This window comes from Cyprinus carpio, chromosome A15 (assembly GCF_018340385.1).
Source record: "Cyprinus carpio isolate SPL01 chromosome A15, ASM1834038v1, whole genome shotgun sequence".
Classification (NCBI taxonomy): Eukaryota; Metazoa; Chordata; class Actinopteri; order Cypriniformes; family Cyprinidae; genus Cyprinus; species Cyprinus carpio.
The window spans coordinates 20,448,620-20,463,678 of NC_056586.1; the positions used below are offsets into that span (position 1 = coordinate 20,448,620).

Here is a 15,059-nt window from a genome sequence, read left to right on the forward strand (position 1 = left end):
TGCAAAATCTGACAGCATGGTACAAGTTGCCAGAGAAAGAGTGCAGAGATGACTTCAGAGAAAATAAATTACAGTCAAAGTGTTTTATTTCAGTCATCTGCTGGAGCTTAACTTTCATATCAGACGAGAGAGTGCTCTGCCCCTGCAGATCTAAGCCTGTTTTGATGGTGGCAGTTTATTAATATAAGGAGCGACATTTGCTGACAGATACATTCTGAATCTAATTTACAACACCTAGGTACAGGTCAGTGCCTTTTTTCAGTTTTAAATATCAGCCTGGGTGAACACAGACAAAGGAATATTTTGTTTTAGATCTTGTAATATTATATATATATTAATAATTCTTTAAATATGTTTATATTTTTTACTTTTCTTCATGTAAGTTCAACTAAAAATCAACCAAAAACAAATAAATAAAATGTACATAAATGTGATCTTATGTGCTTAGTTTAGTGCTTAAAGATTGAAAAATATTATTAAACATGTTACCCTGGCCTACATTAGTTTAGAGAGACACCAAATAATGAAATCAAACAAGTGAAATGTTATTTTTGCTATGCTAATATATTATATATATATATATATATATATATATATATATATATATATATATAATATATATATATATATATATATATATATATATACATACATATACACACACACACATATTAACGACTTAAATTGTTTAAAAAAAAGACATTAAAATCCTCTGAAATTATACATGTATATTTATTGTTCCATCAGAAGTTGTCACCACTCTGCACATCTTCATACAGAACACTATTAAAGACAAAAATATCAACATCCAGTGCTCACACTGACGGTTAGCAAAGATGTATAAAGCACACTGAATGCACAGACTATCAAATAATGAGAAAAAAATAGCATTCATAGACGCCTGAATATTCATTAAATGAAAATAGCTATTGTCGTAAACAGCAAAACATTATTTTTTTTTTAGAACCCCATCATTGAAAATAAACATCTCATCAACACTTCATCTCTCCTACTGCACAAAATCTGTATTTCGGTCGGAATGAATTTTTCTTCTGATGAAAAGGCTAGAGTGCACAAATGCAAAAAAGCTGAATATAAAGCAAGCCTCATGCATGCCATTTGTCACTTGGGCACACATACTTTTTGTGAACCACTATTTTAAAGTCAGCATGGGAGTAACATTAAAAGGAAAATAATTTTACCTAATTTTAAATGCATTTTACCTTCAAATAGTTTGTGTCAGTAAGCGAACTAAAGTGGTCAGTAAAAATTTGAAAAGTAGAGAGCAAAACTGCCTTATTTTATCATGTCAGCTATAGAGATTATAATAATAAGTGTTTACAAAAACACAGTTTTATACAATTGCATAGAAAAACATTAGGTGCTTATCAGAATGAAAAAGAAATATATTGTATTATTTATGATTAAGTTAATCAAACTGCAGGGTTGCTAGCATTACAAATATTGTCAGTCTTTTACCACTTGATTTGAGATACCAAACCTTCTCTCTCTCAAAAAAATAAATAAATAAAAAATAATTCAGAAAAAATATATATATTAAGAATTTTCTTTTGGTCTTTCTCCTTTTCAAGTACTGATAAAAAGCTTAACAATAAATATAAATTAAGAGTTGCTCTGTCAGTCAAGAATCAAGCTCAAGAATCATGTAAGGAAAATGTAGAAAAAATAAAACAAGCATTATTCATGGACGCACTCATAAACTGACACTTCTTATGTGTTGTTTGAGGAACTCCTCTGAAATGTCTGTGTTGATTTGCCTCGCTAGCTTTTTATCATTCACCATCCCGTCTCTCTCCCCTTCTTCCCCTGAGAGACTGATGTCACTGCTGAGGTGGCCCAGGTGTTCAACTGAGTCACACTTTTCAAGATCAGAGATGATGGTCTGGAGGCTGACCATGGAAAGAGAGTCTGAACCAGATCGTGTCACCTCTGCTCTTCCCATGTCCAACCACCTGGAGTTCTGATGCGTCTCCACCCACTCTCTGGTATTAGCCACGCCCTCTTTTCCAGACACCCAATCGTTTGGTCTCGGGTAGCCTCCGCAGGCTCCGCCTTCGGTACCTGTGCTGTGGGTTGTCTCTGCTCCTACAGGAGGGCTCCGCCCACCGCACGTTTTGATTGGTCCATCCTTTGTTTGGTCCTGCTCCCTCTGGGCATGTATCTCCTCGCTGATTTGCTCCAGCTGACGCAGAGTGCTGGAGTAATTTAACTTGGCTTTGGAAATACACTCCTCTAATTGTAAAATTTTTGACTTGTGCTCCTGCAAAAACATGTTTTGAACATGTTCAGCTCACACATTTTAACTGTATATCAAAATAAATTTGTCATCATTTACTCGCCTTCATGTTGAGTTGCAGTAGAAGACAATATTTTCAGTGAATAATTAAAAATTGTAAAACAAAAGTAAGCCTGTCCATCTAAAAAAGTTTTTTTTAGGGATTCAGAAGATTTGGAATATAGTGCAAAAGTTATATGGATTACTTCTAGGGTACTTTAATACTGCGTTGTTTCAGTCATTTTCTAGGGTAAATGCAGAGTTTTTAGAGTCAGTAAATAAAATTAATACACATGTCCACACAGAACATTCCCATACTCAAAATCTCAAAATAATTTGCTGATTCTTTTGTTTAATTAAACAGACTGGGTCACAAATTGTTTGTTTGTTTTGAATACCATGCCAGCTTCTGCAGCTATTTTCATGGCAAGAAAAATTTCTGTCTAAATTATATCAGGTTTTTACTATTTATTTTTGCTAAAAACTCTTCTGGGTCACACATTCAACTACAAAACTAATTTTTAACTAAGTTTAAAATACTCAAGACATGTTTTATTCAATATATTCATATATAGTGAAACTGGTTTATGTACTAATATATCATATTATATTCCTTCCTGTGACAAGAGAGAAGCCACAAGAGTATAGCCAGATACAGCTTATGTAGTATCCAAAATACCAATAATATCCATAAAAAAATAAGACTTTGTTCATTTCTATATATGAACAAGCCTGAAACACTGGGACTCTTACTTTGAAATGTTTATGCTTTTCTACTTCCAGCTGCCCATTCAAAAAGTTGAGGGAGATAAAATATTGCATTGATAGATTGTGAACTACTCTAAAACCGCAAGTCTATAGAATGCACAACAGAACTGCGTTTTTACTTTGAAAGTGAAGCTCTCACATTTATTTAATGTAATCATAGCCTTTTGAAGTTTAATAATCACATCAGGCAGTATCACAATTGCCTACATTTAAGACCTTTTAAAAAGATAATTAAGATTTTCTTACACCGTTATATGACAATCAAATTTAAATGATCAAACTGAATTTAATACTTTTTAAGAACCTGCAGGGACCCTGATTTTCGGAGCTCGGCAATATCTGTCCACATTCATGTTCATTCTATGGAACATGATTTGCTTTATACATCTTCGCTGGAACATGGTATGGATTTTGGATCAACTTGAGGGTGTGTAAATGATGATAGGAATGTCATTTTTCGTTAACCTATTCCTTAAATTTGAGCAAGTTTCCATATTTTTCATACACCAACACTAGGCAAGTGTAATAACAGCTCAACATACCTCTAGAATATCATTGAACCGAGCCTTGAGCTCAAAGTAAGACTTGGACTTGACGATGGCTCTCTTCAGTGACTTCTGCAGCTCCTGCACGCGGGCTTCGGCCTCCTGACACAGCTTGGTGACACGCATGTGCTCCCATTCGCTCTTCACGCGCTCCTCCTCCGCCTCGTTCACCTGCACAGTTTCAAATCACTTAAGGCATACTTAGAACAATGCTGTGTTTGTGTGTGTGTGTGTGTGTGTGTGTGTGTCTATATGTATGTGTGTGTGTGTGTGTGCATGTGTGATAATATATTCTCTGTGGATACATAAACAGAAAAATAATTCTGAACTGTACTTTATCCCCGTTGTACTTGCACATTCACATTTGGATCAATTGAGGGGTTAATGGTGTAATTGTTACGGTTTCATGTACATAAAGGTTAAACAGGCTTTTGGTTGTGCAGTATATAAATATTGTATTATTTATATTGTTCAACAGTTTGGGGTCAGTAAGATTTATTTTTAGAAAGAAATTAATACTTTTATTTAGCAAGGATACATTAAGTTGTCAGTACTGTCAAAAGATTTATATTTAAAATAAATGTTGTTCTTTTGAACACAAAAATATTAAGCAGCACAACTGTTTTCAACAGTGATTGATTGAGCAGAAAATCAGCATATAAGAGTTGTTCTTTTAGAACCAGTTATTTTAAATTGTACAATCTTTCACAATATATCTGTTTTTACTGTACCATAGGGAGCATGAGACACTTAAAAAAAAAAAAAAAAAAATTCTGCTGCATGATTCAGTCATGTAACGAAGATCCAAGAAACCATGCTCAAGTTTCTAAGTCAGAGATATTTAACTGTTTGATACAACTTGATAAGATATGCTGGAGAGAAAATTGGCAAACCTTTGAGGTAGCATGATTCAGCATCTCTTGCCAGGTTGGATCCAGCGTCTTGACTGCAGTGAGGCCCTGTTCAGCCACGTGGACCATCTCTCGAGCAGCCAAGTGCATGGACACCGCTCTCTCAAAGCTGAGCGCTGCTTTCTGGGTCTCCTGCTGGGCCTAAGATGGATGAAACTAATCATAATGCATTTAAGAGACAATAGGATTTCATCAGGTGAAGGTTGTGATAGTTCCCATAGAAAAACAGGCAAAAATACAATATGATGTTTTGGCATAATACACAACTAAATAACGCTTTTACCTGTTTAAATTAATAATAATAATAATAGTTATAAAGTATGACTGTTTTTCTCAATGCTAAACTAAAGATGAGTGTTTGTCCACCTCTTTTGCTTTTCTTCGTGCCTCATAGTAAGGCCTGGCCTTTTCGATGCAGGACCCCAGTTCTGAACTTTTCGCCTTGAGTTTAAGCACAGATTCATTCATTATCCTCCTATGACTGGACCGGACCTCCTGACAACAAAAACAGAACGTTTTTCACAAACCATTCACAACAAGTTAGTAATAATAAAATAAAGTGTGTAAATCATGAGTGTTAATCTTGCTTGCCATCTAAGAGAGAGAGAATCATATAAGCCTTCTCTTATCTGCATAATATGGTTTAGTGGCAAGGTTATTCTAGTTAACGGAAACTAAAACTAATTTAGTTCATCTTGATGTGCTAAAACTAAAATAAAAATTATATAAACATTAAAAATAACTAATTACATGACAATAAATAATGTTAAAATTACTTAAAACTTTACAATTATAATGGAAATGTAAAAAAAAAAAAATAACCAAAATAAAATATATCTAAATATAATATTTATAATATAATATGTATATATACTGCGTGTCTGTATATTATTATTATTATTATTATTATCTCTTAATGATGATATAACATTAGGTGTGGTTGCCTAATATTCAATTATTGAGCTGGGCTGGTAGCAGAAAGATTGCAGGTTTGATCTAAAGTGCAGTCTACCTAAAACAGAGATTATAGTCCTGTACACTGAATGAAAAGTCTATATTAAATGACAATTAGCCGTAATAATAAGCATAAAAAAAGCATGTAACAGTACCAAATGTCCTTGAGGTTAGGAACAATTTTTTCCAAAAGCATTCTGAACTTTCACATACTTGCAGTTCCAGTTCCATCTTGTTGATCTCCACACTTGTCTCATTCAGACACTCCAGTTCCTCCTAGATACAGAAATACAGCAGGTCATAGTCGCCTAATGGTAAAGGATCTTGGCTGCTGGCTTAAAGGTTGCTGGTTCAATCCAAAACAAGGGTGACCCCCGAAACTGGAGAGTTACTGAGATCACAATAAACTCCATGAAAATACCTTTAATCAGTTATTATATAATATTAATGCCCAAAATGCACAGATGCAGAATCTAGGAATCAAAGGGTGGTGACTTCAAAGAACATAAAAGATATTTTATATTTTTCAAAGAAAATATAATTTATGATTCTGATGACGTAAAAATAAATGAAAATAGTAATAGATAAAACATCTAAAGAATAAACGTTTTACCATTTTTTGTTTATATTGCACATACAAATAGTAAGAAAGCAAAATGTTGAATCACATACACATTCACAACTGAATGTCCATGAACTACAAAGCTGTTAAGCGTTCAAAAATATGACTTAATCATTTATTAATTAGGCTTTGATAAGCAGTCTATATCAAAATAGTTAATAAATCACTACAAGACTGTTGTTGTGTGAGGTCTTGCTACAGTTTGCTGACTAAATGTCAGTTTACCTGGATTCTAGGATCTAATTCCTCCTCAGTCAGTTTTCCATGCAGTGAGTTTTCGTCTGGACATTTAGATCTCTCAGAGTCTTTACCCTCCATCTCTGTCTCCTCGGATTCCCCATCAGCTTCTCTGCTATCATCCGTCACCTCCTCCGGCTGATTTCCTCCTCTCTCCTCCGCTGAGGGTGCTCCTGAGCCCGCAGGACATTCACGCAAAACCGCTGGATCCATTTACAGGCCCGAGATCAAATGTTGACGATTAACAAGGCGAAAACTGTCAGATCGGAAGCGAAACAGATTAGTAACGTCACTTGTATATATTTTAAATGTCTTTGCCTTCTTTACTTACTGTGGTGGTTTGTTAGCTAACGTACTGCAAATGACTATCAGTATCAGCAAATAAATAAACCGGTTTGATGAGTTTAAAAGTGCCGTGAAAAGTAAACCGAAGAAGAATATGAAGATTACATGACAAATCGACTTTACCCCATGGCTAACATCGCACTCCCTCCGCCATTCAACAACACGAAATGTGATACACGAGTGAAGTAAATAGAAAACGCGAAACGAAACCCTTTAGGACTAATGAGCTCCTGTAGTTAACGTTCGCGTAACGTAATAGCGTGGGAGCGTTTTTGGTGACGCATGAAATGAAATTACGGTACTCGTTTGTGTGGCTTATAATAGCTAATGGTAAATTTCATACACAAAATAATAATTAGCATTTCTAGACTATGTTTTAAGGTATTTATGGTTGAATTTCTTTATTGACTCTCTTATTGCTAACTAAATAACTAGATACAATTGTATTTGTTAAATTGAAATGTGAAAATTTGATCTGCTGTTTTATTTTTATTTCTCTTTTTCATAAACCCTCTGTTTTAGTCTGTTTTCATTATTTTGATGTCTTTTTATATGTAAATTCTTTATGTTGCGTGTTTAGGACTGAATTGAAATTGTTGCTGTTGTTATGAATACTCTTGTTATTGATAGTGTATTATTTTTATTAGCATTATTATTTATATAAGCAATAAATGAGTCATCGAATTTAACAAAAAAATAAAAAAATAACTATTCTTTAAAATATCCCAGTATATAAGTAAAACACAAAACATAATCAAGTGTCAAATGATTTTTCCTAACATATTCCAAACACTATGCCATGAACCATACACAATTTAATAAAGACAGTACAGAGCGGTGAATAAAAATAAAAAAAATCTACATTTATAGGCACTTAGAGCAGTATTCACAGTATTAAAAATAAGTGGTTTTTTTAAACATATTTACCCTCATTTTTAGTTCATGAACAAATATACTTTGTGTGAAAAATGTGTATAGCTGGTCAGCATAAGATTTAGGTTTAATCTGTGAGTTTAATGATGCGACTAATGTGACATAGTTCCCATATAAATCCTTGTTGAATTTATACAGACAAATAATGAAACCTGAGGCAAAAATTCTGAGTGATCAATTAATGTTATTATCTTTGGTATCATATTATCTATATTCAAAACCCCCTACTAGGGGTTTTTCCATCATTAAGCAGCACAATAGAATTTTAAGACAATGTGAAGGGAATGATAGTAACAGATAATATGCAATAGTATTTTCATGTGCTTCACACCTTACAAAAAATTCCTGTGATGTAGGCGCAGCCCACTTCAACTCCAGCTCGGGTCATACTGGCTCCAGCCTGCAGGTGGAGCTAAATAGACCCTCTTTCCACGTAAAAGGAAACTAACTACACCTCTATACCCCGCTCGTGGGACTCCTGACTTCAGGTCATCCATCACACCAAGATTGCGAGCCATTGTTTTAAAACTGTCAGGGCTAGAATACTGCACCCGAAACGGACCAGACCCAGACAGTTTCCCACTTTGCAGGTCCTCCACGGTGACAACCGGAGCACCGTAAACCTCCTTCTCAAAGCTCTCATCATATTGCTTCTTTTCTAAATAAGAAAGGTCCATTTTTGTAAAAGGCACAAATTCGGTATTGAGCTTAATAAAGCGGAGGTACTTGTCGTAAAACTGCCCCAAACTCACACCCTTCCGACCGAACGTTAAAGTTCTGGAAATTTCTGGTCTGATGCAGGACCTGTCTCTGCGCTGATCGGGGTGGCGCATCCAGTCGTCCCAAAATGAGGCCGGCCATTTTGGCTCAATCTCTGCCCAGAGGTCCTTTGTGAACATCCAGCCCAAACCCGGGAAAAAATCTGTCCTGTACAACAGGCTTGCTTTTCCAGGGTCCACAAATCCTTCCCTGCCATTGTCATTCCAGGCAGACACACACCACAGAGTCGGGTCTGATTTTAAAATTGGATGAAGAGCTCTGAAGTACTCAAAAAAATCAGGGGCCACCTGGTGAAAGTGATAAAACATACCATCAACAAAATAAAATAATTCACCATTCACCATAATTCAACAATTCAATTGTGTGTGTGTGTGCCAACATATATATATATATATATATATATAAACACACACATATAAAATGTATACTGTTTTCTTCTTATTTTATTTAGATTTTAAATAAATTATTAGAATCTTTTTTACTTTTTATAAATTTTATTTCTTAATCATCAGTTACATACACTCAAAAAACTATTGTTTTTGAATATAGCACATGATGATGATCATAGGAACCATTTTTATTTTTCTTAGGTTTTTTTAAGGAAAAAATGTTACTCCTTGTGTATCATATTTAAATTTTGGATTAATTTATTTTTAATAAAGGTAAAATATTTATTGGAAATTGTTGTTATTGTTAATGTGTTGTTCATTTTACTTCTTAACCATCTGTTATTACCAGAATTAGCCAAAGGCTGTTTTTCATCTGTAGTCCCTGAACAGAATTTTACAAGTCACCCTAAAAATTATATATATATATATATTATATATATATATATATATATATATATCTATATATATATATATATATATATATATATATATATATATATATATAGCGCATGATCACCATCATAGGAACCATTTTATGATACTTTATATGAATGTATCATATTTTCATTTTTGAATTAACTGTTCTTTTAATAATAGAGTTTATACAAACAATGTGCATTAAAAGGTTGCAGTAAAAGTTACCTCCAAATCATCCTCCACAACAACAACCGTGGAGTATGAAAAGGTGTTGAAAACCTGGTTGAATGCCCAACGGTAATGTCGTGAGATTTTGTAGTAACCCTGGAACTTCTTATGCTGTGGAGGTACTGGGATATCAGAAAGATCAGGCTGTTTGATATGGGTCAGATGACTGCCATATGAGGCGATCACGTCAGATGTTTCTACGTGTCCACAGTCCTGGCTCACTATGATTGGATAGAGTTCGGCAGACGGTCGGTGCTCAATGAGTTTGTCAAGGCAGCGTTTCACTGTCACACGATTACAGGCTATGACTAAAATAGGGATGACCACCGGAGCTGAATGTTCAGCTTGTGATTTTGGCTTAGCAGCTGTCACATCACCTTTGTTCTCCCAAACCGACCAATGGCTCTGGATTTGCAATAGGATCTTCTTCTGCGATTCAATTTCAGCTTCAAATGCATTAGCTACAAGCATCACCTCATTCATAATATTTCCAAACTGGCCTCCTCTGGCTTTGTCCCCCGTGTTACCAAGTTCGTCCGGGCTGTCAAGAGACCCTTGTGTGGAAGGGCGTCTCATGAGGACAAAAATAAGAATAACATTCCATGCTACAAATATGAAAGCACCACAAATGAAAAGAGGACTTCTTTTGCGTAGCATGGCCTGATGTTTGATAGGACAGAGGATTCAGGAAGGAAGAAATGGACATGAAGTGGGCATGTAGAACAGGAAGGTTTAATGAAGGGATGTCTTGTGGATATTTGATTTTTTTTTTTTTTTTACATGCTTTGCATGAAATTTTTCAGTCAGCTTTCACAATAGTAGAAGCAATATGTAACATTACACCGATGGAAGGTGAAAGTAAGACATCAGGTATCAGGATTCTGATATAGACATTTCTGTCCAAAGTGGCATGGCGACTTTCAGCAGAGCCTGTAAGATAAACAAGATTAACAGATATTAAACAGAGAAAAAGCACACTTATATGTAGGGTTGCCAACAGTCTGAGAAGGCTTCAATATTTATCACATTAGATTGGAAAACAAGTTCAATTAATTTGAATTTGACTTGTGCTCAATTTCATTGGATTTATTCTAATGTCTAATGCAAAATACTTTAAGTATTTACTTACTTTTAAGTATGCATTTAATTGTGAAGCAAGTCTATCTTTTATATAAATGATTACAGTGTAGCATAGTTTTTATTTAAAACATGGTGCGTTATCATTTGCCACTTTTCTACTACAATTCACAGTAATATATTCAGTATTTCTCAGAGCTCGGTTTCATATATAATTCGTTTGAAGTAATGGTGATTCAAATAACCTTACCCAGAGAAACGAGTGTTAATGATAAATCCCGTGATATTTGTACTGGCTACTGTATACAGGCCACCATACACACTTTATCAAAGAATTTGCTGATTTTCTGAGTTAGTGCTGGCTGCAGATAAAGTCTTAATTGTTGATGATTTTAATATACATGTTGATAATGAAAAAGATGCATTGGAATTAGCATTTATAGACATTCTGAACTCCACTGGGGTTAGACAACACATGTCAGGGCCTACTCATTGTCGGAATCATACTTTAGATTTAATAGTGTCACATGGAATTGATGTTAATGGCACTGAAATTCTGCAGCAGAGTGATGATATCTCGGATCATAATCTAGTCTCGATAACTCCATAGCTAATGCTGCACATTCAACTCCTTGTTACAAATATGGTAGAACCATCACTTCTACTACAAAAGACAGCTTTGTAAATAATCTTCCTGACTTGTCTCAATTTCTCAGCATATCCAATAGCTCAGAAAAAAACTTGATGTAACAGACACTATTAAATCTCTGTTTTCTAGCACTTTAGATACGGTTGCCTTAAGATACTTTAGAGATGGTGGATCAGCACCTAGAGGCGACCTCTACACCTCGAATGTCGGCGAAGACCACGTCTACTACTAACAAATCCCTTGTGAAGACCTTGTCACCTCGATGACCATCGGCACAAGACCATGGGAATCAGAAAATACCTATGAACCTATGTTGCTGGTTTCATCTGGCTAACATAGCCCCCCCCCATCACCGATGGAGTTTTGGTTCCTTGCCACTGTCGCCTTTGGCTGATTTCATGCACCACTGACAAACTATTTTCCTGTTTGACTCTGTAAAGCTGCTTTGACACAACCAGCATTGTATAAATGAAGGTGACTTGACACTAATTATTTACTGAAAGGCAATATGTGGTACAAATCTGTGCTTTTTTTTTTTTAAGTAAAATTGAGATGATATTACAGTTATTAATTTCTATTTTCATATTAAAGTTTTTGCAAAATTGTTTTCTTATTCCTGTCATTTTATTAAGTTTTTATATGTCTATGTAGTTTTAATTCATTTTTATTTCATTTTTTATCATTTTTATAAGCCTGGTACAGAGGTAAGTTTCCCTTATTTTCCTAAAAGAAAACTGACAGTGATATTCTTCTGATGAAGTTGGCAGCTCTACAAAACAAGATCTCCCTGAGATTCATTTCAGACTTTATTAAAAAAAAAAAATAAAATAAAATAAAATAAAATATTGTGCATGATAATCCATGCATTATTGTACTTGGTATAATATGTCAGGCAGTAATGGTGGTGTCCTGCAGTGTAATCCTATTTTATACACTTTATATATTTATATATAAATATTTTTATTTAAAAATTCAGTTTTTAATTTAACTGCAATTAAATTTACTTTTATTGTATTTAATTGCAAAAAAATAGTAAGCTTTTAAAATGCAATAGCTAAAATGTTATTTAAAATGATGAAAAAGACATTTTGATTTGTTACAACAAAAATAAATAAAAAATACTTAACTCTAAAAGTGGCAACATATCCTGTGGGATAAAAACATTTGAGAGGCTGTGAGGAGAGGCATGGAAAGTGTCTCATTTCTTGGTTTCATATTGAAAGGGTGTTTGTTCATACATTCTTTGTTTAGCTCACGGGCAGCATTTAAAACTACATGGCCACCTGTAGTGTGAAATCTACTCAATCTCCTATAAAAGTTTATCTAGTTCACATACTTACACACATTGGAGGGGACTTAACTGTTTAAAAAGCTGTTGCTGAGAATTAGCTTATTAGGTTTACATTGAAATTGTATTAATTAAATGCTTAGATTTTTTGTAATCCATCTCTAAATGTTTGTATCTCAGGGGATACGTCGCCCTTTTAGGGGTATAAATCAAGATATAAAAACACATCTTTTTGTAATCTTAACAAAACAGATATTGTTAGAAAGGTCTGACAGTCAAGGTTCCATATTTGTTGACTGTTTTGTAATAGAAGTGATATTATGACAAAAAATTATTGATTTGTGACAGAAAACTGCATCAAAAGAATTCAGTAGAGTTTGGGTGTCACCCAGTGGTTATTTTTGGTATAGAGCCCAAACAAAATCTCACAGAAACCAAAATTTTGGTGATATCAACTTCAAATTTGGAACATAACTTGATTAGACATATGGCTTAGATTTTAATAGCAATTTGAAGTTCAACAAATTTTATAAATTATTTATATTATATACAATTTAAAAAAATGGTATACTACATTATCTTTACTGCAAACTTAAACTTGTATTTTTTTTGTACTTTTTTTTTTCTTTAAATGCTTTTTTTAGCGATAATCTGGTATGTATCTTCTTTAAAAAGAGACCAACCTTTGGTCTGTATTCCAATGCATTCAGGAATTACAACCATGTTGTAACAAGCATTGATAAACAAGTGTTCTGTTTTTATACCCCGAAAATGGCAACATATCCTGTGGGATACAAACATTAAAATTAATATTAAAAGTCATGTTTTGAAAACAATGATCAAGTTGTATTATTTGTGTCCCAATAAGATGGAAAATCGCAATAAATTAATTTTTTGATGTATCTATGGTCTTGCCATTCTAGGGTTAAATTATTTGTATTATTATGCATTTCATTAATAATGCATTTGTCAACTATGCTATAAGAAAGTACCGTCATGGCTGGAAGATTTACTTGAGTTTAAAGACGTTCCCCTGACATTATCGAGTAAGAAAACAAACAAAAACACACCTTGAGAGTCCAAAAGCATTTACTGAATGATGAAGCCTATTAGATTGCAGTTAGAATCCCCTTACAATTCAAGTAAAGAAAAAAATTCTCTGTATTAGTTTTCATTTTTTATATTCATCACACAAGCAAAAGTGCTTTCCTGGATATCAACAGATGTCGCAATCGCAAATGTGCTATTACCTACCTTTATACATCAGTGCAGAGCAACACTGCGGTGTTTGAATAAATCCATTTTTTAACAAATCGAGTAAGCCAATGATTCAACGATTCATTCTTGATTAGTTTCTAATTGAAGCAGCCGTTTTGAATAAATCCTTTGATTTGAATAACTCAATAAATAATTCATTGAAACGGGGACTTGCTGTCACTGTTTGTCAGTTTTAGTGTCATATTTATATTATAGCTGTCAAACGATTAATAGCGATTAATCACATCCAAAATAAAAGTTTGTTTACATAATGTGTGTATATTGTATTTTTATTATGTATATATAAATACACTCACAAGCATGTATATATTTAAGAAAAATACACACACACACACACACACATACATACATACATACATACATATATATATATATATATATAAATACACACACACACATATATTATGTAAACACAAACTTTTATTTTGGATGCGAATAATCGTTTGACACTAATTTATTTATCTATGACAGACCTAAACCAGCACAAAAACACATTCAGCAATATACTGTATAATTTATCATTATTGACAAAAAAACCCATATTTCAGGCCCCAGAAGAAAAACAGATTTTAAATCATATTTTATTTAATAAGGCTCGGTTTTTATTAAATAAAAACGTGTATAAAAAATGAAACAAATTTTGAAATCATTGTGTAAAATACGAGCAAATATGGACGCGTTATGAAGCAGATTCTTCGTTCGATCAACAATCTCACCTGTAGCTCTTCCAGCCCTGTCTCAGCCACAACTGTTAAACAGTAAGAGACTACACCGTTCGGTTCATCACATATGAGAGCTGAGTTTAAACACCACTAGGATGCGTAAAAAATGCCAACATATCTGACTTACATGAGTCAACGCGCTCTCATACTCTGGCATGTTTCCCGTCTTCTTTAGTCAGCCAATATATTCATACTTCCGTCGCATTAAAGATTATATCCAATTTCAACTAATCCAAGTAATTTATATGAATCTAATGTGGAACAGGCGCTAAACGGTCGTTAATTTCAAGCACAGTTAACTTCCTGCCTTCGCATAAACCCTTCAAGCTTCGCTCAAGAGTGCAAGAGTACTTGACTTCCGGGTGACGTCATTTTTAGGAAGTCCCGCCCCCTCCCGTCGACCTCTGGATATACGGGACTATAAGGCCTCGTGGTTTACGCTGATCCCGCGAAATTTATTAGTAGGGTCTCTGGTGAGGGTCCTGTTACAGAGGTGGAAAACAGGTGTCCTCCTCAATTAGAAAAGCCTTGTGCCAGACACAAATGGGAACTTATGAATTTCATGAAATCATGAAATGATCCCACATTCATTGTTATCACCTGTAATTTAGAGTTTTCTA

At 34.0% G+C, this 15,059-nt stretch overlaps 2 protein-coding genes across 5 annotated transcripts; both read right to left on the reverse strand.

Annotated features, from left to right (window-relative positions):
- Window positions 1–713: 713 nt before the first annotated feature.
- Window positions 714–6,941, reverse strand: LOC109110838 (SH3 domain-binding protein 5-like). 3 transcript variants are annotated; one of them, XM_042771473.1, is made up of 8 exons: window positions 6,802–6,901; window positions 6,665–6,698; window positions 6,322–6,589; window positions 5,688–5,750; window positions 4,887–5,015; window positions 4,503–4,661; window positions 3,607–3,780; window positions 714–2,281 (listed from the first exon to the last, which is right to left on the reverse strand). In XM_042771473.1, the coding sequence occupies exons 3-8, from the start codon at window positions 6,544–6,546 to the stop codon at window positions 1,715–1,717; spliced, it is 1,317 nt and encodes a 438-aa protein (XP_042627407.1). In that variant the 5' UTR covers window positions 6,547–6,589; window positions 6,665–6,698; window positions 6,802–6,901; the 3' UTR covers window positions 714–1,714. The 3 variants fall into 3 exon arrangements, with proteins under 3 accessions (XP_042627407.1, XP_042627408.1, XP_042627406.1); XM_042771474.1 differs by lacking the exon at window positions 6,665–6,698 and having other exon boundaries at window positions 6,802–6,941; XM_042771472.1 differs by having other exon boundaries at window positions 6,665–6,913.
- Window positions 6,942–7,432: 491 nt separating this feature from the next.
- On the reverse strand, window positions 7,433–14,815 carry LOC109110837 (alpha-1,3-mannosyl-glycoprotein 2-beta-N-acetylglucosaminyltransferase-like). Of its 2 annotated transcripts, none has more exons than XM_042771470.1 (3): window positions 14,567–14,815; window positions 9,423–10,355; window positions 7,433–8,678 (listed from the first exon to the last, which is right to left on the reverse strand). In XM_042771470.1, exons 2-3 carry the CDS (start codon window positions 10,080–10,082, stop codon window positions 7,980–7,982), a joined length of 1,359 nt encoding a protein of 452 aa, XP_042627404.1. In that variant the 5' UTR covers window positions 10,083–10,355; window positions 14,567–14,815; the 3' UTR covers window positions 7,433–7,979. The 2 variants fall into 2 exon arrangements, with proteins under 2 accessions (XP_042627404.1, XP_042627405.1); XM_042771471.1 differs by lacking the exon at window positions 14,567–14,815 and adding an exon at window positions 14,434–14,566.
- Window positions 14,816–15,059: the final 244 nt, after the last annotated feature.